Here is a 25845-nt window from a genome sequence, read left to right as displayed (position 1 = left end):
CTCATTAACTTGAACATTATCATCCTCATCAACTTGAACTTCATCATTTGCATCATTCTGAGAACTGTCATCCTCACGTGTACTATCGTCAGCTGCAAGCACAGCTGAACGCTCCCCACTATTAGATACAACTACCATCTCATCTGACTGTACACTAACAGTAGGTTTTTCTGCAATGCTATTATTATCCACAGTGGCATTCACCTGTTCCGTTACCACTACACGATTACTTTCCTTCTCCATATTTAAAGGACACGATTGTCTTACATGGCCCTGCTTTCCGCATGCAAAACATTTAAATGAGTCAACAGAGATAAATATCGTGTAACTCTTCCCATTCAACGTCAGTTTTACAGCGACCTCAAGATTTTGAAATTCAGCATTTAAAAGCATATATGTATGACGTCTAAATGACATAATATGCTTTAGTTCCGGATTTTTTAAAAAATCATCTTAATCGGTCCCATTAATTTGCCGTAACGCGCAAGAATGCTCTCAAGCGTATCGTTTGGAATGAACGGAGGTACATTTGAAATGATAACTTTCTTCGAGGGGTTAGACAGCGGCAGAACCGGAATAAAAGCATTTCTCACTGTTAAACCTTGTTCAACCAAATCATCAACCATAAACGTCTCTCTCAAAAAAATGACAACTGCCTTGTTCATTCGCGATGCGGATAAGATATTTAAAGCACCAACTGCATTACCAACAGCAACTAAACAATCTTCGACTGACACCGTATCGTCTGATAAACATTTGCAACCATGACGTGCAGTCAAGGACGCAAATCCATCAGAATTCGAACTCATTGCTGCACTTTTTGCCGACAAAGTCAGCAAATAAAAACCTACTCAACCAATATGTAATATAAAGAGGAAAAAAGAGAAAGTTTGAAACTCACACAAACGCACCGCTCAGTCACTCACGCGCCCCTCCACTACGCACATGCGCTCAGAGAGAGAGAGAGAGGGAGAGAGACTGCCTCAGATTTGCCCTGAGTACATGCCAAATCGTTTTTCAAACAAAATATCGCATATCAGACCACTTATACACTATACATACCCCGATTGACAATAAAATCAACTAAATACAGTAAAATATCTTCTCACGCTTTTTGACTTAAAAAAAAACGTTTTACTCAATCTGGCATTAGGGGCTTTTAATTTAGCTTATTTAATACGGAATCGGTGGGAAAACATGAGACATTATTAAATCAATGTACTAACAACAAATTTGCAGTTAAAATCGGCAAAACAAACACCCCGTTTTTGAAGTCACTGAGTGAGACAGGGTTGTAGTCCAAGCCCTACACTATTCAACATATACATCTATGAATTAGCAAGCGCTCTAGAAGAGTCTCCAGCACCTGGTCCAACCCTACTAGACACTGAAGTTAAATGTCTTCTATTTGCAGATACTGTCACCCACAAAAGAGGGTCTACAGTAACATCTGGACCTCCTGCACCTTCTGTCAAAAATGGGCACTGGCAGTTTAACCCTAAAAATACTTAATGATAGCCAAAAAAAGCCCGGCGGTCACCAAAACCAACATCAAAATTTCACAAGAAACTTTAACAAGACTGCAAATGACCTGAGAGACAAGTCATAAAGAGCTTTCTATGCCATTAAAGGGGACATTTCACAATAATTTAATAATAAAGATCTTTTTTAAATCTTTAGTGTCCCCAGAGTACGTATGTGAAGTTTTAGCTCAAAATACCCCACAGATAATTTATTATAGCATGTTAAAATAGGCACTTTGTAGGTGTAAGCAAAAATGCTGTTTTTGGGTGTGTCCTTCATATATGCAAATGAGTTGATCTCTGCACTAAATGGCAGTGCCGTGGTTGGATAGTGCAGATTATTACACGTCTCTCTGGAATGCTTGATTCTGATTGGTCAGTTGAGACATTTGCAGGTTCGTTCTTTTCAAATAATAACCGCTCCTAAGTAATAACGCATAGCCGGTACTACTTGTATGTTTTAAATCCCTCCGCGCCAACAAAGATTACTGTTTGGCGCCATCTTGTGACAAACACTGGACAACCACAATTAAGAATTGAAAATTTTGACATTCATTTTAACATGTACGGAAAAACAAAACATTTAAATAGTGGATAGAAGAACGAACAACGACAAGACACAGAGAGCTTACTGAGACTGAACTTGACAAAATAGAGCATCTACAGCTACGAAGCCAACACTCAAAAAAATACAGAATGGGCATTAAAACTTCTCAAAGACTGGCTAAAAGAGAAAAAAATGGAGACAGACAAGTATGAAGCAGAGGATCTTAAGTAAGCAATAAGGTACGAGAGGCTGCGCTGCATCGTGAATAAGCAACGGCCGAAGGGCGTTGTTAGGCACGACGCGAAGCGCAGTGCCTGCAACCCCTTCAGCCGTTACTTATTGACGATACAGCACTTGCCTCGAGTACCTCATTGCTTTTATAAAACGGTTACTACACAATATTAAAGTAAAAAAAATATTAGTGCAACTTTCATGAAGTTAAATCAATAAAAGCATTCCTTCTGCTAGAAAAAATAGTCCCTGACTGCGAACAATAACATGAAAGCTCAAATAAAAACAACAAACTGTTCTCAAACTTTGTCTCATTATATGTTTATGTGTTGCTAAGGGTGGTGCTAAGGGCGCAGTGATATTAAATAGAACTGTTGGGTGAAGCGGTCATAGCAGTGTTTTATTGTGAATAAAGCACACCTATTGACCAATCAGAATCAAGGATTGGAACTAACCGTTTTATAATAAGGTATTACGATCATTTTATGCATCTGTGCAAAGTTTTGCGGAAGGATAAAAATGTTAATTTAAAACAAATATGGCAATAAAATTTTTCAAATTCATATTCATGTCCAGTTTTTTTTCTTATGTGGCAAGTAGCCGTGTAATAAGCGGGATAAAGTAGAGGCAGCCGGTAGTTATCGGGAAATAAGCCCCGACAGTGTGATCAGGACCCGACGCGAAGCGTCCCTTACTTATACCGTCCCTTACTTAAGGGGCGGTATTATCCACTTCTGACATCACAAGGGGACCCACATTTCAATCACCTATTTTTTCACATGCTTGCAGAGAATGGTTTACCAAAACGAAGTTACTGGGTTGATCTTTTTCACATTTTAGGTTGATAGAAGCACAAAATTGACATCCCAATTGGAATCTGGCTAAAATAATCCAATTAATCATTGAACCAATCGCATGGATGGGAGGTCTGTGGTCCACTCACAAATCAGGGGTTCACCAAATGAGACTTGCAGAGAAGGATTAGGACTAATCCACTATTAAATAAAATACAAAAAGAGCCATTAAATTCCACACTCACCTAAAAACCAGCGATACACAAACTCTCGACTACAAAGCCTTAAGCTACCAAGAGTTGAGCTCAGAGAAGCCACCTCGGCCCACCTCAACAATTAACTAATTAATGCAAAATTGCCCAGATTGTCAGTGAACTACGACTTTTGTAAAAAGGCGATTTACTACTAATCAAGGAATGCATGATGCGCATGACTATCACATGTGATTTATTGTGCAGCATATTTCTATGCTTTGGCAATGTAAAGATCCACTTTTTAACATACCAATAAAGCCATTTTGAATCATGAGATCATGAGAGAGAGAGAGAGAGAGAGAGAGAGAGAGAGAGAGAGAGAGAGAGAGAGAGAGAGAGAGAGATAGAGAGAGAGAGTTTGTTAAAATGTGCACATGGTTCGCCCTCCAACCACAAGATAATTGGTGGAGCGCTGAAAGTTTATAAAACAGGAAATCTGACAGAGAGAAGATATCTGTCCTAACAGCAGTTAGACCTCAACGGTTAGCCGGGAATCCCTCACTGTTGTTCCTGATTGTGTGACCTGAAAGTTTTTTATTCATATGTAGTAGTACAACATTATCAGGTCTCTAACATTCACCAACACTCACAATCTAATCGGAAGCACTACAGCCCTTTGTAATAGGAAACTATCCGTTTTCCAGTGTAGAATAATCATCGTTTTGGCAAAGGGACAGGACCGGCGGTGCCAGCGGTCTACATACCATTCTGATCTCACTGCTGGAGGTCTGAAGGCTCCATCTAATTTATCTGTTATTCCCTTAATTCACTGTAACTATATTAGGCAGTATAAGTCTCATATTGCACACAAAAATGGTACTGTAGGCACCAAAATCTGTACCTGTGGTTTTAAAAGGATGGGGAACCTTTGTCAATTCTATTATCATTTTTCGACTATTGTAGTACAAGTAATTTCAAATAAATCATGCCACTAATAACATGGTACAAACATGGTAGACAAACATGGTACATTTGTCTTCCGGTAGCTCATTTGATAAAAAGTTGTGTTTGCAGCGTTTTTATCCTATAGTCTCATGAAATTATGTACCTATAGTCACGTAATTTTTTTATTCTTTTTCGTGATACTGTCACAAATTTCCGCATTTTTTCGTATTGGTATTACGAATTTCTGTTTATGTGTCATTGTCACATATTTGTTACTCAATTGCTTTTTCCTATTTTCAAACCATTGTCGCTTCAGTTGGTGTCTGCGCTAGGATGTCACTTTATATATTGGTTTATACTATTTTTTCAAATGTATTTTTATATTTTCTGATTTTTAAACCATTGTCGCCTGGCTTTAGGGTTAGAGTTAGGGCCGATTCACACCGGCTGCGTGGCGTGTGCATCTTAGCTGCGTGGCGTGTCCGTTTTTATTTAGGCTCCCATGTTAGCAGGTTTGACTGTGCACACCGCCTGCATGAAGCACACGTCTCAGGCGTGCCTCGAGCCACGCCGAAAACGCGTGCATGCTAGGAATAGGACCGACGCCTATTTTTCACGCCAAATGCAAGCGTCTTGGAAGCGTTTCCAGGCAAAATATATGTCACCTATAGCAACAGCAGTGCATCAGCGCTGTGTCAGGCACGCTTCTGGTATGTACAGACACAGAAAACGCGACGCAGCCGCCACGCAACTGACATGCAACAGATACGCCATGCAGCCGGTGTGAATCGGCCCTTAGGTTTGGGTAAGGATGTAATTTTTTCATGTAAATCTAACCCTGAATCGAAGTGACAGTGGTAAGAAAATAGGACAAAACAGTTGAGTTACCAATACGTGACAATGACACAAAAAAAAGTAAAAAAATTACATGACTATAGGTACGTAATTTCGTGTGACTGGGTTGTTATATCCCAGTGAGCAAACAGACTGCTAAAGAAATTGTATGCATTGTACTGTAAGCTTTGTATTAAAGGCGTCTGCCACATGCATAAATGACATGACATAAATTATAAATTAAAGACACACCTTTCCTGTCTAAATGGGTGGTTCTTAGCTGGAACAAACTGCAAACTAAACTTCATACTATTATTCAAATGTCTGGTTATCTCATATGATATACTGACGGATGTCTAGTAGAAAGCAATATTTCCAGACGCTCACTTTCTCTCTCATCCTCTGTGTCTCGTGCTGAATCACGCTGTGGTATGATTTAAGAATCTGCACTCAGCTTTTATATGAGACGCTTGTATTTATTTATGGCTTCATCTCCAGGGAAACCAGAGGATGTGTGACACACAGCATCTGAATGGGAACAACGGGAAGTGAGACCGAGAGACCAGATCAACAAATATGTGAATATCTGAATGTCTACATGGCGCTTGTTTGGGTGTGGATGATCACGTTGTCCATTGAGCGGTAGTTTTGTGTGCTTAATGAAAACATGGTGACAGTAAGCAAACATCGGTCTTGTTTAAAATTAGGTTTTAGTCGCTGACAATCCTTTATGTACTCTCAGCCTTCTAGTCATAAAAGATCAGTAGGATGTTTTGATATTGTCATCAAAGAGAACGTCTTACTGTACAACGTTCTCTTTTAGTACTTGACATACAGTAAGATAACTTGTTTAATAGACTTCACACCAACATAAACCGCACACACTTTCCCTCCAGTTCCATTATGAAGCATATGTTGATCATTTAAAGCCTGACTCATTTTACTACAGAACTTGGGGGGGAGCTGAAAAACCCCAATGAGTTTCCTGCTCTTAGAGTACGATAACAAAACCCTTGACAGCTCCAAGCACAAACTTCAATTCGTCCTTCCGAAACAAGTTGTCTCAACAGATAGTGATAACAAGCATCATTTAGCGCATGCTTGATTTTACGTACAATGTAAAATACTTGTTTTGTGTTAAGACTTTTCATTTAAATTAAAGTCTCTAAAATGGTGAGAGGAAAGAACAATACTGCTCGACACCATTTAGGGGGAGTGTCCACCAGGCATTTACGCCTGCGTAAGTTTTCAATAGTTTTCAATGGAAGTGCCCTGCTTTTAAAAAATGCCAGCAGCTGGCAGGTTTTGTCAGAGTTTAAATATTTCAACTTATATTGCACTCTGCCCTCCAATCACAGTGGAGGATGGGTGGGACAAAAATATCGCAACAACCAATCGGTGCTCGGGCGCACCAGATAACATGTCAGCAGCGGCGAACGTCAGCAGCGTCACTGCAGTGTGGTGGATGTGGATTCGCAACAGACCCAGAAGAGAAGACAATGCTGAACAAAGTCGTATTTTTTGTTATTTTTGGACAAAATTTATTTTCAATGCTTCAACAAATTCTAACTGACCCACTGATGTCACATGGACTACTTTGATGATGTTTTTATTACTTTTCTGGACATGGACAGTATACCGTACAATTTCAATGGAGGGTCAGTAAACTCTCAGACTTAATCTAAAACATCTTAAACTGTGTTTCCAAAGATGAACGGAGGTCTTACGAGTTTGGAACAACATGAGGATGAACTAACATTTTAAGCTCAAATTGCACTTAAAACACACTTTTCAAGGTTGCTTTAGCTACTACGCATGTGTACCTTACTCGACTCTGTACAAAGCCCATCCCCGTCCGTCTTTATAGATTGATGATTGGCTCTTTTAACTGGAAGGCGGGACTTCTGTCTCCACATCGGCCTTTTTGAGTTTTGCATTGTCCCCTATGAAGTGCTGCAGGGATGATGTTTTTTGTAGGCCAACTCCGGAAATTAACGGGACACTGTTTTTTTTCCATAGACTTTTACATTATCATAAAAATAAGCTCTGTGTTTAGCAAAAGTTTATGACAATTGTCCAACAAGATAATCCTTACAGATGAACACAACTTTTATGAATTTTGAAGTCTAAATTTGTTTTTGATTTTTATAGTTAGACTTCAAAAATCATAAGAGTTGTGTTCATCTGTGAAGATTAACTTGTTGGACAAAATGTGTAAGTGTCATAAACTTTTGTTAAGCAAAAAGCTTTTTTGTGATAATCAAAAAGTATATGGGAAAAGAACCAGTGTCCCGCCATTTTTTGGGGTTGGCCTCCAAAAATACGCCATCCCTGCGGCACATAATAGAAAGCTTGTTATGTCCAATGTCTTTGATTGTGCCTAACAACATTTATCCTCCTCAGCTAAAAAACATGTATCACGTGACATCTTTTTGGCTTATTTCTTTATTTGATTCTATCATGATGTGTAAGAAGTATTATTTTTCAACTTGAGCTGGTGCAGAGCACTACAGATGTCTCTAAACCATAATAAACAATTACGGCTATCAGTGGAACCGTCCTTCGGTTTGTATATTAAGTTTGTATACACAGTATCAGAAACATTTATCATGGACACATACAGTACTGTTGATGATCTCTCATCTCCCGACATTTCAAGTCAAGGAGTCAAAGCCACTATGTAACCCAAACAAGACTGATAAGCTTCAGATAAATCTCTTATACTAACTCCTTGATACCCCTAAACACAGTCATTCTCTCCGAAGGGACACGCATCCGTCTTACTCTGCACTCGGGTATGGCCATGACTCATGAACATACTACCCTCCTAATGGCTATGGTGTGTTAAATTAAAGCCCGATCAGGTGTTGTGTGTGAGTATAACACTCTACTACTGTTGGATTGGATCCCATCTTTCCATTATTCGCTCAAGCTTTCCACAAACATTGGCATATAAGGGGCTTCCATGGCATTTAGTACTCCAATGAGATGGAAGCCTCAGTATCTGGAAACCTTTCCTTGTGTAGATAATTATTTAATTATTTCAAAGGCATGCAAACTCTAAACATGCATAAACATGATCGCATTTCAAATGTTTAAACACTGCTGCATTTCTTTGTTTAAGCATTCTTACCGTAATAACAGTATAACAACAACCAATGTCTCTGTCTGGGGCGGGACTGTCTGTTTGTCTGATGAAAGCGTTTGAGACACCTGATGTTATTGTTTTTATTAGTTCTGGTTATGGTAAAGAAGCACAAATTACAAACTTCCCATTGTAGGAAAACTGTTTGGTAGCTGAATGCTAAAATGACAATTCAATCAAATTATAAATGGATGTGGAATTATAACATAATGCTCTGATTTTCCGATCTCACCCTGCACATTGCATTTATATTTTAAAGTTTAATCTGACATTCTTTGAATTTTTTCCTGATAAAGATAATACTTAAGAAATGGCATTCTAATGAAGAAATGAATCTGGTAATAAGTGACTAATGTCCACTTGGGGATCAGTGAGGCATTCATTCCTTTCTATTTACAAAATAAAGTGCACATATTGGGTGTTGCTAAGCTTGTCCAAGCATCTGAAAGAGTAGAAAGTAAAGTTAAACTTCTTCACATGACATCTATAAAACAGTAAGCGGGTGATTCTCACGAAAACTTTGTTTTAAAAATGTCAAGCATGAAAATGTAAAAATTGCTTAAATTTACTTTTTTCCCACCAGACATTGAAAAACAAAGTCTGGAGTAAATGGGAACATTAATTTAAAAACTTTTACTTATCATTTAACACTTTTTGTAACATAATTTAAAAAATTTGTCCTAAAAAATCTCATTACCGCAACAGTCAGAAAACATCAACACTGACATATTTTCAAAATGACATGACAAACCTGAAAGAACATAATTTGGAGATTCTGCACATGCATTTAAAATCAAAGTATTATGCTTCTATTAATTAAATTAATATTGAATAAGCATCTGTTGCGGTAATGATAATCAAAATGTCGTGTAAGCATTCTGACAAGACAATATTTCAAATTAACTGTAAAAAAATGATCTTACCTGGTAGCCATCTTGAAGTAACTGGTCCATGTGCTTGGTCACTCAAAATCAAACTTTATTAAAATTCTGTATGTGTGCTTAAACTGTTCTCAAAAAGTGTTGCGGAGGATGAGAACATCAGGCATGGACACATCATTTTCCAAATTTTTCTTCATTATTATTATACATGAATATTCAGTAAATATTTTTTCTGTCATCTAAAGTAGTAGCAAAACATCCATTTATTTTTTTCTCAATATTTTTGTGTTAATTTGATTAAATTACAACATAACGCATGTTCAAACACAGCCGGACACATTTCGGTAATGAGAATTACAGCAGAAAATGAGATAAAATTTACAATTATAAATTCTTATGTTAAAATCACACATTGTGCAAGGTGGAACACAGTATTGTGTTAATTCTGATGCTTTTTAATGTTACTATATTACACATTTTAAAGCTAAAATCATTAGTGCATTGGTGTTTCAATGGTTTCGTGAGAATCACCCAGGCAGACAATTTCATCCAAAGAAGATTTAGGCATTTAGGCTTTACATTATCAGTTTGTGTTGTCCCTTAAAATCAAACCCATCTGTGTTGCTAGCACCATGCCCTGCCAGTTGAACAACAGAAAGTTTCGCTTTATCAAGTAATGAAAAGTTTATTATAATAAAGGACACATTGACCTGTTGTGCTCATTTCAAGCTTGCATTCCCAATATTATCTCCAACTTTGCGTAACTGGAACGGCAGAACATTCCATAATACCACAGGGATTATTGCTCTCTGCATGAGTCAATGGGTGATAAGCAAGGACAACTACGTAACATTTGGGTAAGTTACTTTTTTATCCATTTCCAATACATATAGTGCGAACTGATTTTATTGACATATAACCTTTCCACCTCGATTGCAAATCATAATTTATTAAATATCTTTATATTTTCTATTCATCCGTAGATATCACTAAATGTTTTCAATGACAAGTCAGCCATTTAAAAAGGCTTGTCAACTGTAAACTGGCAATAGTATTGACTTCACACAAATGTAATCAACATCACAGAAAGCCTCAGACAGCACCATTGAGTGTGTGTGTGTGTGTGTGAGAGAGAGAAAGAGAGAGAGAGAGAGAGAGAGAGAGAAAGAGAGAGAGAGAGAGAGAGAGAGAGAGAGAGAGAGAGAGAGAGAGAGAGAGAGAGAGAGAGAGAGAGAGAGAGAGAGAAAAGAAGGATAATCCAGGACATTCATGGAAGGCTACCAAAGGCCAACTAATGGACACACTCATACACATAAACACTCATTTGCACAGTCATATGCATGCGCACACACACACACACATAAAAGAGAACTGAGAGTAACCATCTCTCATTGCCACAGCAACCGAAAACGAAAAAGACCTCAGTGTACCAAGTTGTTTTTGTTAATTTGTTTGTTTTTGCATCCTGTCTGAAAACCTATATTGTCTTTATATAATATATATGTTGAATGAAGTAGCTCATGACAGTCAGTTTCTTGACACCACATATGAAGACATTATATTATGTTACCTTAAAAATATGCCTTTAATGTGCTTTATTAAATTCAACGATTTAAAGTCAAAAATATTTAATTTGACTGAATCAACCTGACTACATTTGCATACCCTGCTGAAATAAACAGCAAACACCATTAGGGAAACTCTAATGGGTTTATTAGTTATAATAGGAATTGGTTTTATTGGAAATTATCATGATCTATAGGTCTCTACACATCTATGAGATCTAAAACACAAAACAAAGTTATTTTAATTGTATTGTTAAAAAGCTTATGGTTTATAATTGTATTTGTATATTTTTGTTTCAGCAGGGAACACCAACAAAAGTCATATGAAGTTCACATAGATCTATATAAAGTGTACAAAAATAAAACCATTGGCGGTATCCATGACAACCTAAAAACAGCTCTAGTAAGGTTTGTGTATGACTAAGTTCCTTGTGGTTTTCCTCCACTATTACGCACCGCGCGCTCTGGATATATTGGGAAGCGCTGTCAGAGGGGCGCGCCCTGACGCGTACGGACGCATCAAAATGGGCGTTGCGTTTTCAATATTAGACTCTTTAAAACTGCTGCCGCACACGCGTTATTCAACTAGTCTCGGGATCTACGACTTTGGAAATTACGCGGTAACTTTGGCACGTATTTCGGCGTTTCCATCAGTTTTTGTGGATTTACTTTCACTTTCATCTCAGTAAGTTGGTGCTGCTGTTTACAGATTTACAAAAGTGTCTGCGAGTATTTCAAGAGAGTGGCTCAGAAGGACATTCGTTACTATTTTTTGGATAATGAATGCGCCTTGCTTTGTTTATTCATACAGTTGTGTTATATAACTTTGTAGAGACATGCGCAGGTCTGTTGTTGTAGTGTCTCTTAAGGACTCTGGTTTGCTTCTGCGCCAGAAGTGATGGTGGGTTAAAGGTGTACTGTATAGATGGGCTGGTGTATATATATAATACAAGTCAGTGATTTACTTGAAATCTTAGTGGAGCAATTGCATAGTTCAGTGCTAGACTTCAGAAAAGTTTGAAAATTAAAGACATATACATCTATTATGTCGTAAAGGCTGAAACAGTTTGTCCTAATAAAATGTTTGGATGCATTATAAATAACATTGCATATTTTTAAATGGCTATAGGCTGTTTTTAAATAGATGTACTGTGTCATTAATAGACTTTCTATGTTTATACAGAACCGTGAGGAAACATCATGTTGCTCCTGTTAGTGGGAATCGTCTTCCTGCACATTGCAGCGCTCGTCCTGCTCTTCGTGTCCACTATAGTCAGCGTAAGTACATCTATCTATCTATCTATCTATCTATCTATCTATCTATCTATCTATCTATCTATCTATCTATCTATCTATCTATCTATCTATCTATCTATCTATCTATCTATCTATTTATCTATCTATCTATCTATCTATCTACCTATCTATCTATCTATCTATCTATGAATCCATTTATCTGTCATCTATTCAAACTGTATTTAAATTAATTTAAATAAATTTTTACATGTATTTAAGACTTGAACCACACTGAAAGACACTGCAAAATAATAATAATAATAATAATAATAATAATAATAATAATAATAATAATAATAATAATAATAATAATAGGATGTGTTTTATCTATTTTCTTTGAAATAATGTTATGTCTTCTCTAACAGCGCATGGGTTGTCAACCCAGCCAGCAGCTCTGATCTCTGGATAAACTGCACCACAATAGAGCAAGTGACTAATTGTAACGCTGCAGATTCTGGAGGTACAGTAGGACCACACTTCATATTTTTTAAGTGAAGTTAAAAGTTTAAACAGATTTTTTAATGGGTTGCCATTCTGTAAAGGGTTAAAACGGTACCCCTGGTATGTTACACATCACAGAGGGCCTTAGCATAGCTGTCAAAGCCCCTTTGCCTGTTTATTACACTTTCTAGTGGGTGTGCCTCACACCTCTATACTGCCATCTAGGGTTGAGAATGCACATGTGCGGTTTCAACCCACAACAGATCCCTCTTCAACATCAGCTCATACGGACTGTATAAATAGTCTGGCTGCCGGGGCCAAACTCTGGCCCCTTGTTTGGGAGTGGAGAGTGCTGGGCTTGAGAACATATATAGGGTGGGGCAAAGGGCGAGCATTCGAAGCAGCTCAGATGTAGAGCGATCTGTGCATGTGACGGTCTAGCATCAGATCACGTTGAGCCGAACACTGTGTGATTTGAGTCACACCCATGAGTCACCATGCCAGTGACACTATTGTTAAACAAAACAAAAATGCAGCCAGTTTAACAGATGTGGAAAAGGTACTTCTCAGTGTACAATGCAAAGTAGTTTTGTTGGTGTTTTTGAGTTGTTTGCCGTGTGGTGCATGCTATAAAAATGTATAGTTATATAAAAATGACGCTTCTCTATAATGCACCATAATATTCGTGAAGGGGGGATGATGTCATAGTTTTAGAGCAAGAACCGCCTCTCTGTGCAGTTTGGAAATTAGGCAGGACCAGAATGCTCTGCCGTGTTATTTCTCAATCCGTTGGCGTAGCAGCTATGATGTGCCGTGTTTGTTTAGGGCGTGGTGTGAGGGTGGGCACAGAGGGCTTTTCTGTCCTGATCCCGTGTGCTTGCTTGGACTCTCTGTTGCAGTGCTGGACAAAAGGGTGCTTTCTCTTGACACGTTTCCAGTTGTTGCATAGTGCATTTTTGACAGACATTGAACCTGTAAAGAGGGATAAAAAAATCTAGAGATTTGCCTGTTAAGTGAATGAAATTTTTGACATTTTCAAAGAATCTCGAGTGCTTTTTCTAACTAAGATGCGAAACCACACTGCAGTCTACATTAAAGGCTCTCGGTTATCACAATTGGTATAAAAAGTTATCGATGATGTCCGTTCATATCACCAAGTGATATATTTTACACCAGAAATGATTAAGCATGTGCTGGCAGCTAAAGCATACATGATGTTCTTCATTCAGATCAGAAAGCTCATGAATGAACCTCAGGACTTCACACCCAGACCACTAAAACGAAACCACCCTGAAATATACCACGGTTTTTGATATCACCCTGCCTTGCGTAGGACGTGTGACCGCAGACACAAATACACAGCGTGTTGCCAAGCTTATATAGCCACGCCTCATATTCGGAAACTACAAATTTCCTGGGTAAGAGTAAAGGAAGGAAAAGACAGTTTGTTTACATCATGTGTGGATAGATTAATCGAGAGTGTATTTTTAGGTTGATAGATTTTGTGACCTGAATAAATGGGGCTTTGTTTGTGTTTTTACTTCATTGTTGAGAGATAAGAACTACTCGTATCATTTGTACTGTGGGTGTGGCAGGCCACAGATAGCGGTGAAACGTCGTATTTAGGGCTGCATGCTAGAATAGTCTGGTGTTCGGATGCCATCCAGCACTGTTTCCATTCTGAGAGGTATACAAGCGCAAAACTTTTATAAGAGTTTTTGTTGCCCTTTTAGGGCATATATCTGAGTTTTACAGTTTGACTAGTAATGAGATCCTTGTTAGGAATAATTACAATATATTGTCAATGTTTCCATATCAAACTGCACATGAAGTCTTTATTTGCCAGCCATGTTCATTCAGCTTAGAGGATTCTGATGATTTCAGAGTTGGTCCCTATGTCCTATATTGTATGTTTGTACAAGCTAATGCACATCTCAAAAAAATATCCTATAGGTCTGATTCTGCTTGACGGTTTGCATTTGGCGTTGCTTTTATCCAAAGCCACTTGCAGTGCATTCAAACCTAATCTGTATGTGTGTTATCTGGGATTCAAACCCACGACCTTTGCGCTGCTAATGCAATGCTCCACCAATTTACCAGGTAAAGAGACACCTGATTCTGATTCTGGTGTCTGATTATTCATACGTAAAGTTTTGCTGAAATCAAGGCTTTGGTTTTGTTGTCCAGAGTAGACCACCAGATTCTGCTGGAGTGGTTTGATAGTTTTAGTGGCTATAAGGAGAGCGGCAGACACAGCTGAACATGAGATGAAAGAGAGAGAGAGAGGTAGAAACCTGATGCTGTGGTATGACACTCGAATAAGAAATAGACACGCTGGACGATCCATGCATTCCACTTGTTTCTGTATGGGGACATTGAAGAGGGAGAGACTATAAGGCCAGCTTAGCATAATCACAGCAAAACGGTCTCGTGTTTTGGACAAACAGCAAAAAATGCCTCATTCTCTATTGTAGATTAATGCTAAAATCGAATTATTTGACAGCAGTGTGTTGTCAATTACGCTATATGGTATACAGATGACATATGAGACATGCACAATGCACCCTACACATTAAACATCTGCCCATCTGACACGCCTTTCCTCATCCGTCCCGAACTCCTACAAAACAGTCCCTCAGCACTAAAAAAAGTATAATTTTTGTCCAATGAATCAAGTGAAATGCTTTCAGGAGGACATGCAAACAGGTTTTTGTCTGTTCACGCATGTAAAAGGTTTAAATGGCTGTAAATCAGTAAGCCATCAGATGCAGGTAGCATCGAGTTAATGGAACTCCCATACTCAGCTTTGTTTTGGTCTTGGGACAACAAGAGAAAATCAATATCAGGTACCCTGCTAAGAGCTTTTAGGAACTGAATCCTCATTATGTTATTGCACAACGCATTAAGAGTTCCTGGCAGGCTAATAGCCTGTGGATTCTCCTGTGACTTGTAATCCATAAAACTACTATTAAACTTTGAAATGCAAAAGTGATATACTTTGTTCAGTTTTGGCTGACATCAATAATAGATTTCGAAGTTATGTGCCCAGGTGCAGTCAGAAGTTGTATATGATAGAGCGGATTGGTTGTATACTATAAGACATTACGCATTGCACTACATTGTTGTTTACTTTAAACTCCCTTAAGTGGTTTCAGGAACAAGTAAGTGCACTAATGTGTGTTGTTTTCTGTCTCTTTATTCCAGTATGGATTCAGGCGGTCCAAGCCCTCATGATCCTGTCCATCATCTTCAGTATCCTCTCTCTCTTCCTGTTTTTCTGCCAGCTTTTCACGCTTCAGAAGGGCGGACGCTTCTTCCTCACTGGAGCTTTTCAGATCTTAGCTAGTGAGTATCGGGATGCTTATATGAAGCTACGTGATCAGTTAGGTTATTTGCAAATAGTAATGATGTTGACTTAAAATGCTGACATGCTCAGTGCTCAAATTAGAAATTAAACATTATTTACATTACAAATACATTCTTATACAGTTAATACATAATGGCACTAAAACGCTAATAAGGTAACCATAGTAATACAATAAAAAATCCTTTAGCTTTAAATACACAATATATTTGTATGCTAATTATAACAGAAATTATAATATACATATAAAGATATCATAAATCTTACAATCTATCATTAAACAAAAAATAGCTAGAAATATTGAGAAATGTTATAATTATGTAATGCATAGGCCAAATTAATGTAAACACGTTAACATTGGCACCCGAATGCTACGTACATACCAGACGCGTAGCATCACATTGCTCGCTCTAGATTACTCACGGGATTTAACTTTGTGTCATGCAAATTTTTCGCTTGAGTTGAATAATTTCAACTTGCGCGAATACACGTTTGAGGCGAATAGCATGTGCGAGGACGCGTCTGATCACGTTTTTGCATTGACTTTGTATGTAATCTACTCGCGCAAATCGTTGAACTTGCATCTGGTGTGAACCAACAGTAAAGGGGTCAAATAATGCAATTTCATGTTTTTCTTTGTCTTTGGAGTGTTAAAAGCTGTTTGTGCATATAGAAGATCAATAAAGTCACAACGATTAAAGTCTCAAACCCAAAGAGATTTTCTGTGCTTTTGGAGTTGATATTTCAAATGTGGTAAGGGGCGTAGCATTTCTGTTACACGCTTGAGGTATTCGGCCAATCACAACGCACTGGACTGTTGGCCACAGCACACCGCACCTTTCAGAACGATAAGCTTTGTAAAAATCAACGCGTTTTAAAAGGCGGGGCATAGAGAAGCAACATTAATGTACGGTATGTGTTTTTTTAACTTTAAACTGCGAAAATACATTGCATTACATCAAATACACAAAATAATGTTATTTTTAGCAAAGTCATGTGACCCCTTTAAAGAATACTGAAATAAAATATCCTGTAGAAAGTAAAACTAAAAGCCACATATAAAATTAAACAAAAACTACATTTAAATTACTTTGTTTCATTTTGATTTCTGTAACGTATATAAATAAAAAATTCCAAACCATAAATTCTTTAAACATGACTCGGGTTATCTAAAATCAATTACCATTAATTAATAAAACATTCAAACAAGGGTCTATTAGATATTTACACTGTCAGACACATAGTCAAAATATGTACCTAAGCTGTCACTGGGGCTGTACCCTTTCAAAAAGTATTTAGTATTAGAATCCTCAGAGGCATTTATTGGTACCAATTAGGGGTGGCACGGTTCACAAAACCCTCGGTTCGGTTCGTATCACGGTCCTATGGTCACGGTTCTCGGTTCAGTACGGTTGTTGTTGTTATTTTTTTTAACACTCCAGAAATTTATTATCTTATTAATGTATGAATTATCCATAATTTAGGATACAGTATTAAAAAAAGTTAGATCATGTAATCATGCACAAACTGAATTTGACTTTAAGCTCATTATTGGGAACATCCCTGAGGAAAGCCAGGCGAGATTTTGACACAGCGAGAGGGAAGACATTGATGATTTCAACATGCTTTTCATTTATTTGGCAAAAAAGAGAATGTGTATTGCCATCTACATGAACTTTGTGTGCATTTTTAGCACACAAAGATAACTTGCATTTATCAAAATGCCTACTTCAGTGTAGCTCTAAGATTTATCACTGAGAGGCTGCTTAAATACTGCAGAGAGAATATGTGAACGAGAGAGAAACATAACGTTTACACCTGAAATATTTAAATCCGTCTCTTTTGTCCACTTTTGACCATTTCTGTCCTGATTACTTTAAGGGGCAGTTTATGAAATAAGATCGCGCGACTTTCACACGCTAGCAAAATGAAACTACGCGGAAATCAGCCGCTTTCGTTGTATCAACGAAAGGCTAAAAATAGCGCTGAATACGAAAAGACGTAAAACAGTGTTCATTACCTCAGATTAGATAAATGGTCGGAGAGAAGGCTGTCGCATGTGGCTGTATCTATTGTTTTATTTCCGCTGTCATCATAGGTAACATGAAATAAAAAATGTTTCCACACACCAAACTTATACGACGCTGGCGCATCCTCCAACTGCGGGCAGACTTCTTTTTCTCTCCCTCTTGCCATTCTACACGTAACATGACCGGCAGCACTCACTCTCCACACCAGTCACCTCTTCTTTCGCGCTATTCGCGAAAGGGGAACACGCTATCTGAGGTCACATACAGGGCACGAGGCTACATACATTGCGCATGCCATGAACCGTTGAACCGTACGACACACACGCGCTCCGAACCGAGACAAGCGAACCGAACGGTTCGGATTTTTTTCATGAACCGTGCCACCCCTAGTACCAATAAATGCATATTAGTACCTGAAATGTACCTATTAGTATCTCAAAGGTACAAATTGGTATCAAATGTATATCTATGCACCTAATGGCAGGATACTGCCCCCGTGATAGATGGGGACATATTTTAACCAGTTTTTCTAACAGTTTACTGAACTTTTCTGTTTCTATGGTGATGCATTAGCCTTTATTGTGGCAGATAAATAAACCTCTGGCATTTGTTGTTGTTGGTTTATAAGTGCCGTCAACTCTCATTTAACAAGAGACAGTGAGAAAACCCTTTAATCCATTCAGCCTCGATCACAGACAGACTTCCTGGAGATAATTTAGTTACAATTTTGAGATTAAATGACGCACCATGCAGTTATAAATAGACACTGTAACCAAGATGAGCAACGTCTTTCCTCTATTTTGCAAAAATAGTATGTGTTAAGAGATTAAATGCAGAAATATGAGCTTAACAGTCATTTACTGTAACTGGAAACGTAAAAACGTTGCTTTGTCAAAACAAATAAAATTTTCAGGATGGACCATTAACCCTTTAACTGCCACACCAAGAAAAAGGCATTTGAAAAATGTTTTGTTTGCATTTCTTATCTCCTTATGTCACCACTAAACACAATCAATGTATTTTTTTTCAACACATCCCATAATTTTTTAAAAATCGGCCTCTACCAAACGGTTGATATGTCACTTAAAGGAATTCAAACACATACTATGGAAATTAGAAAATATGAACTATAATACTAATTTTTTACAAACATAATCCAAATAAAATGGTTTTGTATATTTAATCTTCTTTATTTATTGAAGTATAACATATTAAAATATTTCAGGTTTTCATTTTAACACAGGACATGACATGTTTTCATGTTTTTTGCAATAAAAATGACCAAAATTAACAAAAAATAAGGACTTTCTGCATTTAAAACCTAAAATAAAAGAATGCCAAAGATAGTAATACAATGGCATATTAGTTTTTTATGATTTAAGAAACACACTGTCAAGTTTGGTAGTGCAAAATAATTTTTTTGTCTTTTTTTTAGATAAATTAAAGGGGTCATGGCATGAAAATCTGAGATTTTCCATGTTTAAGTGCTATGATTGGGTGCCCAGTGCTTCTATCAACCTAGCAAATGTGAGAAAGATCAACCCAGTAACTTAGTTTTGGTAAACCATTCTCTGTAAGCATGTGAAAAAATAGGTAATTGAAATTTGGCTTCCCTTGTGATGTCAGAAGGAGCCCTTATTATAATAATACCACCCCTTAATTTGCACTTTCCAACCACAGCACTGCCATTTCCAGTGTTTTAATCCAGAGAGGGAGAGACAGAGAAAATAATTCACACCACAACTAAGTTTCAATTTCAACAAACCACCATCATTGTGATCGGTGTTTGCATTTCATCCGCTCATTTGCATTTTAAAGGACACACCCAAAACTGCACATTTTTGCTCACACCTGCAAAGTGGCAATTTTAACATGATATAATAAATTATTTATATGATATTTTGAGCTAAAACATCACATATGTGCTCTGGGGACACCAAAGATTTATTTGACATCTTAAAAAAGTCTTCTGACATGGCCCCTTTAACATTTCTTTGTAAACCAGCAATGCTGTGTAGAGTAAGCCAACATTGCAAACAATCCTTCAAACAATTTAAAACATCATTTAAGAAGTAATTATTGATTAATTAATGAGTAATTATGATTTCCATACATTAATTATTTGAATTCATTATAGTTATTTCAAAAAAATATCCAGAAGTGGCAAAAATACATACTTAAGAAATGATCTCAATATATTAAATAAGAAATAACAATAGCTGTGTCATATTCATAGCTGTGAATGATCAGAAATGTATATTTCATAGCAAATAGTACACTCTGACGGCAGAAATGGATGATCTGAAAACATTACCCTAGCGTTTCTAATTTTACCATTAAGTGACAAATCAACCGTTTGGTTGAGCATGTTTTTGAAAAATTATTCAAAACATATGAAAGTTTTTTCATTGCACCAAGTAACATAATTTTGTAAAGTTAGGGCTCAAACAGTATAATATGTCAAAAAAATATGCTTTACTTGCAAAATTTCAACAAGAACAGTTCATATAACAGAAGTGATTTTTTTATTTCTAAAATCCACATAACAAGATGTGTTGTGACAAGTGTTGTTGATTGATACATTGATATCTAGTGGATTTTTTTGGCAAAACATATCTTACACAAATAGTAGAGATGGCTCAATCAGCTTGAGTTAAGTTAGGTACTCCTCTCAATAAAATATAGGGACTCAAAATGTGCTATAGATTTTTATTGTATGAGCATCATAGTTTTGTGGGCACCGTGAAGACTTGATCTTTCAGCAGATATCGAGGGCTTTTAGAGTTCAATAAAACGCATCAATAGAGGACGGACGGTCTAATTGAAAGTTAAATGTCAAATGAAAGCTGAGGGTGTAACAGCACAAAGCCAGACAGTCACAGGTGCCCACTAGTTTGGCACTGGACACACGGTCACCGTCACAAGATGAAATGTCAAGACTGGCACTCAGGGGGTGGCCTGCGGTCCGCCTGACCGAAAAGAGGCTTTTGAAAGTGCCTTGTCATGTTTCTGCCCTCTCACACAGAAATAATACGGACTAGGTCAAAAGCAGCATTAGATAAGGGACTTTTAAACTCACTGATGGTCAAGAGATATATTTACTGTAGCCTTCGATAATGTGTGTTGTAATGGAGAATGATGCCTGAAATTTGTTTACATGCATACAACTGTTACTATCAAGAAACGTATACATTATTTCATTAGAGATGAAATGGTATAAACATTTTACATTGCGGTTATAGTGACCAAAATCACTACGATTATCAATATTATATTATTTATTTATTAATATTTTGTGAACATTTTCTAGAAAAATCTAGAATTTTTAGAAATGTAAAAAAGTATTGATGCAAAACAAATGTAAAATTGATTTCACATGTAAGTGCATTTTTGTTTCGCATAAATATTAGGGATGCACGATATATCGTCCGACATTTCATTATCGGCCGATAACTGCTTATTTTTAATATTATCGGTTATCGTCTGATAGCAAAATTAGGCCGATAAATGAAAGCCGATAAATGATGGATTATTTTGGTTTGTTGAACCACTTCACTTGCTCATTGCTGGCCATGTGGAGTTTTGATTGGTGCTTTCTGTGACATAGCACGAAGATGACACGTGTTGCGGGCTTAAGAAGAGTATGCTAGTCTAGCGCAAAGACAAGATGTCCGCCGTCTGCGAGTTTTTCATTGTGAAAATAATATGAATATTTATCGGCCTATAGATATCGGTTATCGGCCCCCAAATCTAAAGAGTTATCGGTTATCGGTAGAAATCGGGTGTACTTTATGACCCAGGAATAAACTGCATGACACCTGTGCTCACAGCAATCGCAAAGAAACAGATTAGAAAGGAGCTTTAAACTCATCAGATCCCTAAATCTGAATGTTTTTTTGGATTTAAATTCAGTCAGTGAAGAACTTTCATAACAAACACATGGGACACACATGAATGAAAGTGTTTGTGTCACGTTATTGCTTAAATTGTTGGACATTTTTAGTGTGGTAATCGTTACATCTTTAACAAAAATAAAGTGCCTGGCTGTACGTATGTAAATAAATAGTTCCTGTAGTTCAATTGGTAGAGCTTGTGTTTGAAATGCAATGCAGATGTCATAGGTTCAATCCCCAGATGACACATACTGATAAATATGTCACTTTTAAGTTAAATTGGTAATCTTTAGAAATGCATTTACCTATCTGCAAGGCAAATCTAAATATTTTATTAAATGTATTAAAAGTAAGTAACACAATTGTGGACACACCTACTTATTATTACTATTAGTTTAAAATAAAAGTGATGTATAAAATTACACAAACTATTCGATTTTTTCAAGTCACCCTTTGCGAATTACAGCTTTGCAAAATCTTTAACATCTTTACCAGTTGGCACTATTTATAAAAAATAAATAAATAAAGGAGTTCCTATCTATACTGAGTTTTCATTTGTTGCTTTTCCTTCATCTGATCCAACTAATCTTTAAAAAAAGCAAGTGTGGTAAAGTACCAAACTCTTAATTCCTGGTTTTTAGGAGCTTTAGGAGCTAGTATTTTTGTCTTCAGTAAAAATAACTAAAAATTCTTAAATTGAGATGCTTTTTCTTGATGAGCAAGGCGACCCAAGAAATAAGTCTAGTTTTTAGACCAAAAATATCAAATATAAGTGATTTTGTGCATAAAACAAGCAAAAAATAAATAAGTAAATAACATTTGCTATTGGGGTAAGCAAAAAAAAAATCTTGAACATTTTTCTTGAACACTAAATTCAAGAAAAAGTCAAGAAAAAATTGCTTACCCTATTGACAGATTATTTTTTTTTTTTTGCTTGTTTTATGCACAAAAAAACTTACATTTGATATTTTTAATCTAAAAACTAGACTTATTTTCTTGGGTCATTTGCTCATCAAGAAAAAGCATCTTAATTTAAGAATTTTTAGATATTTTTACTGAACACAAGACAAAAAAACTAAGAAAATCATTTTGAAAAAAAAATCATGTCCAGTGAATATTAAAGATATCAAAGATTATATTTTCACAGAATGTTCTTTACATTATGTAGGATGATTTTAGGTAGAAAACATAATATATGATCAAATAAAGCTTGCATCTAAATTCTCGACAGCTAATGATCTTGTCTCTCTGCTCTTCCAGGTCTTTTCGTCATGTGTGGAGCTATCATTTATACGGTTATGAACATCGAGTGGGTCCATTCATCATTGTCTTACGGCTTTTCCTATATCCTGGCCTGGGTGGCCTTCCCTCTGGCATTCATAAGCGGTTTAATCTACGTCATTTTGAGAAAACGAGAGTGAGGTGGCGTCCCCCGGTGGCCGCCGCCAGGAAATACAGCTTTGAAGCCAAAGTATCGCAAATGAAATCTTCAGTATCTTCATCTGGGGCGTCAGTCAAAATCTACACCACTGCCACCCCACAAAGACATGTTCAATACTGTCATCATCTAAGGATGTATATAGTATCTATGGTTTAAAACCTATTTATAACACTTTTTACATGTATGTAAATAGTATTTTGTGTTTGCTTGTTTGACAATGAACCTCCGAAGAGCTTTTCTTTTAGCTAATTAAGTGCCTCGACCGAGTGTTTGTCCGAGAAACGTGCATTATTAGTTAGTTATGTGTGTGTTTGTGTCATTTTCTTTCCTTAAACGGCCAAAATACATATATAAACAAAGTTTCTGAGGTATTTTAACCAAAGCGCATGTATTCAGTTTTAAGGAAAGCGAAAGGACGTGTTTTCAATGAAGCTGAAAATTCATAAGTAAAGAATGAATTAACATTATAACCTTGTTTAGAAAAGCTGTTTTTCTCCCAAATAATTTCATCGCTTTTTGTTTCGTTTTTTTATTGTTTTCCAACAAAAATGGTGCTATGTATTTACCATTCCTTTAACTAATAGCCATTTAGCCTTGATTTAGAAGATAACATGACTGAAAGTCAAAAATGAATAGATTAGATATACTGTGCTTGTTCCTATTTGATGCTGTATATACAGTACTTACCAAAAACTTTCATTTTATAATAAAACAAACATGTTTTGCATAACACATTTGGTTATTAGTTTAGTTTTGGTAGAAGAGGATTGGAGAGGATTGAACTGATTTTAAGAGCAGTATTAGCAGCAAAGGCAGTGATTTATTCAGTCAGTTGCTTGTGTGTCGCTTTTTAGAAGTACAAATGTGAAGCGTATGGTGAATCTGATCATTTGTTAGCCGTCTGCAGGGCATTATGTCATTTAAATCTTGAGGCGAAGAGATATTACAGCAGACTTTAGCATTAAAAATATCAAATTTAAATGAAGTAGTTGTATAGTACCCTTTTTTCAATACTTGAAATGTAACTTGCTTTAATATCTACCATCCTGAGATGCTCTGCTTCCATTTTCCAACTTATAGTAATTTACAACGTACTGTATACAATGTGACTGTATTAAAAATCTAACAATTATGTAAAATTGTAACATAAAGGCCCTGACATGAGGACCATGTATTAGAGGTTTATTATAGCATTAGACGGCTTCACCTGCAACACTGAAAATAATAAACTGTTTTGTTATAATGAACTGAAAATGGTGCCTGTTTTCATAGCTGAAAAAACATACATGGTAATGATACCATCATAACATAACCCCAACAGTCCCGTGTTATTATTAAATAAACACTGTCAGAAAAGAAATTGGAAACTTAAGGTGTTCCCATTTTGGGTTAAACAATGAAGGTACTGTTCCAGCATCAAGCTAAAAGGTTAATTTTAATCAATTTTGTTTCTGACAGTACAGAATTATTTATATTTTGTGTATGTTTGTTTATTGAGAAGTGTTTAATAATCCCTTTAAATATCCCTATGCCACCTTTTCCGGGATATTCCGACATGGGACCAGAACTCGGAAAATGTTGCATGTGTTCTAAAACGAAAGTATACTGCAAAACTGCAATCATTACTTGATATTATACGACTAAAACCCTCTAAAGTTACATTTGAAAAGTGTTGTATTGGTTTGACAACTAAACAGATTTAAACTTTGTAATATTTGTATTTGCTCCTTCGAAAAATATCTGTGAAGGAAACTCGTACTGTACCGTGTATGGAGTCTGAAGGAGTGTGACCTCTGATGAAGACTGTTTTGTGTAATATGTGCCTCTGATTTACTTCTATTATACAAGCTTGTGTTTGTGTGTTCATTAAAACTATTAAAAAAACATAATGCTTGCCAGAAATGTGTCTGCCTATTTTATCCTCTGCCTTTAAACTCCTTAATACGAGTAAATCGTATAAAAAATTGAAGGTACTCACCTGATGGTTCACGACCCAAAAAGGGTTCCAGCTTTTTTCTTACATAGTCAATAATTTGTTAGTTGTCCATGTTTAATGTAAAATCTGGTAAAGAGGAATTTAAGAATTTGGTGCCACCTAGTGGCGGACTTTTAACAGTGCATCTTAATATAAAGAAGCTAGTATGGTGAAACGCTGCCATCTAGTGTTAAAAATCTAGTGTTATCTTTTAAGTCTCTGAAGTGGTACCTTAATCTTTAGTTCTGTACCTTATACAAAATATAATACAATGTTGTACCTTTTTGAGTACATTACTGTATCTAAATTACCTATTGTACCTGTAAAGGCACAGTTAAATGTTTTGTACCCATAACATTTAACAGGTAGGCCTACTCAATAAGTCCTTGGTACACAACAGGTCCTCAGAGTATAATATTGTACCCCAAAAGGTACAACATTTTAATGTGTAATATACCAATAAAGGTACAAAAAGAACCTGTCAGTGACAGAAAAGGTACGGTTTTGTACTTTTTTACTACTTTTTGTACTACTTTTTTGTACACATCTGGAATAATTTTTCGGACATTAATTATTTTAATACCCTGCTAAAAAAACAATAGATATCATCACAGAAATTCTATTGGTTTTATTGGTTTTGTTGGGAATTTTATTGGTTCTAATGGAATATGGCCCAAAACACACTACATTGTAGTGGTTTTAATAGTAAAAGCTAATGGTTCCTATTAATATTTTAATGGAAACCA

General features: G+C 36.5%; 1 protein-coding gene across 1 annotated transcript; it reads left to right on the top strand.

The window, feature by feature from the left end:
• The first annotated feature begins 11183 nt into the window (after positions 1-11183).
• On the top strand, positions 11184-25018 carry pmp22b (peripheral myelin protein 22b). The gene is made up of 5 exons (XM_073867134.1): positions 11184-11344; positions 11843-11938; positions 12323-12415; positions 15601-15741; positions 22944-25018. The coding sequence occupies exons 2-5, from the start codon at positions 11860-11862 to the stop codon at positions 23102-23104; spliced, it is 474 nt and encodes a 157-aa protein (XP_073723235.1). The 5' UTR covers positions 11184-11344; positions 11843-11859; the 3' UTR covers positions 23105-25018.
• Positions 25019-25845: the final 827 nt, after the last annotated feature.

Source organism: Misgurnus anguillicaudatus, chromosome 4 (assembly GCF_027580225.2).
Source record: "Misgurnus anguillicaudatus chromosome 4, ASM2758022v2, whole genome shotgun sequence".
Taxonomy (NCBI): domain Eukaryota; kingdom Metazoa; phylum Chordata; class Actinopteri; order Cypriniformes; family Cobitidae; genus Misgurnus; species Misgurnus anguillicaudatus.
The sequence above is the reverse complement of the archived record's forward strand: the minus strand, read 5'-3'. Positions and strand labels throughout refer to the sequence as shown.

Excerpts from the sequence above, each read along its gene's own strand:
- pmp22b (XM_073867134.1), top strand. The coding sequence starts at position 11,860 with ATGTTGCTCCTGTTAGTGGGAATCGTCTTCCTGCACATTGCAGCGCTC. Across the intron at positions 11,939-12,322 it reads CGTGTCCACTATAGTCAGCG|CATGGGTTGTCAACCCAGCC; the intron begins TAAGTACATCTA and ends TCTCTAACAGCG. Across the intron at positions 15,742-22,943 it reads AGCTTTTCAGATCTTAGCTA|GTCTTTTCGTCATGTGTGGA; the intron begins GTGAGTATCGGG and ends CTGCTCTTCCAG.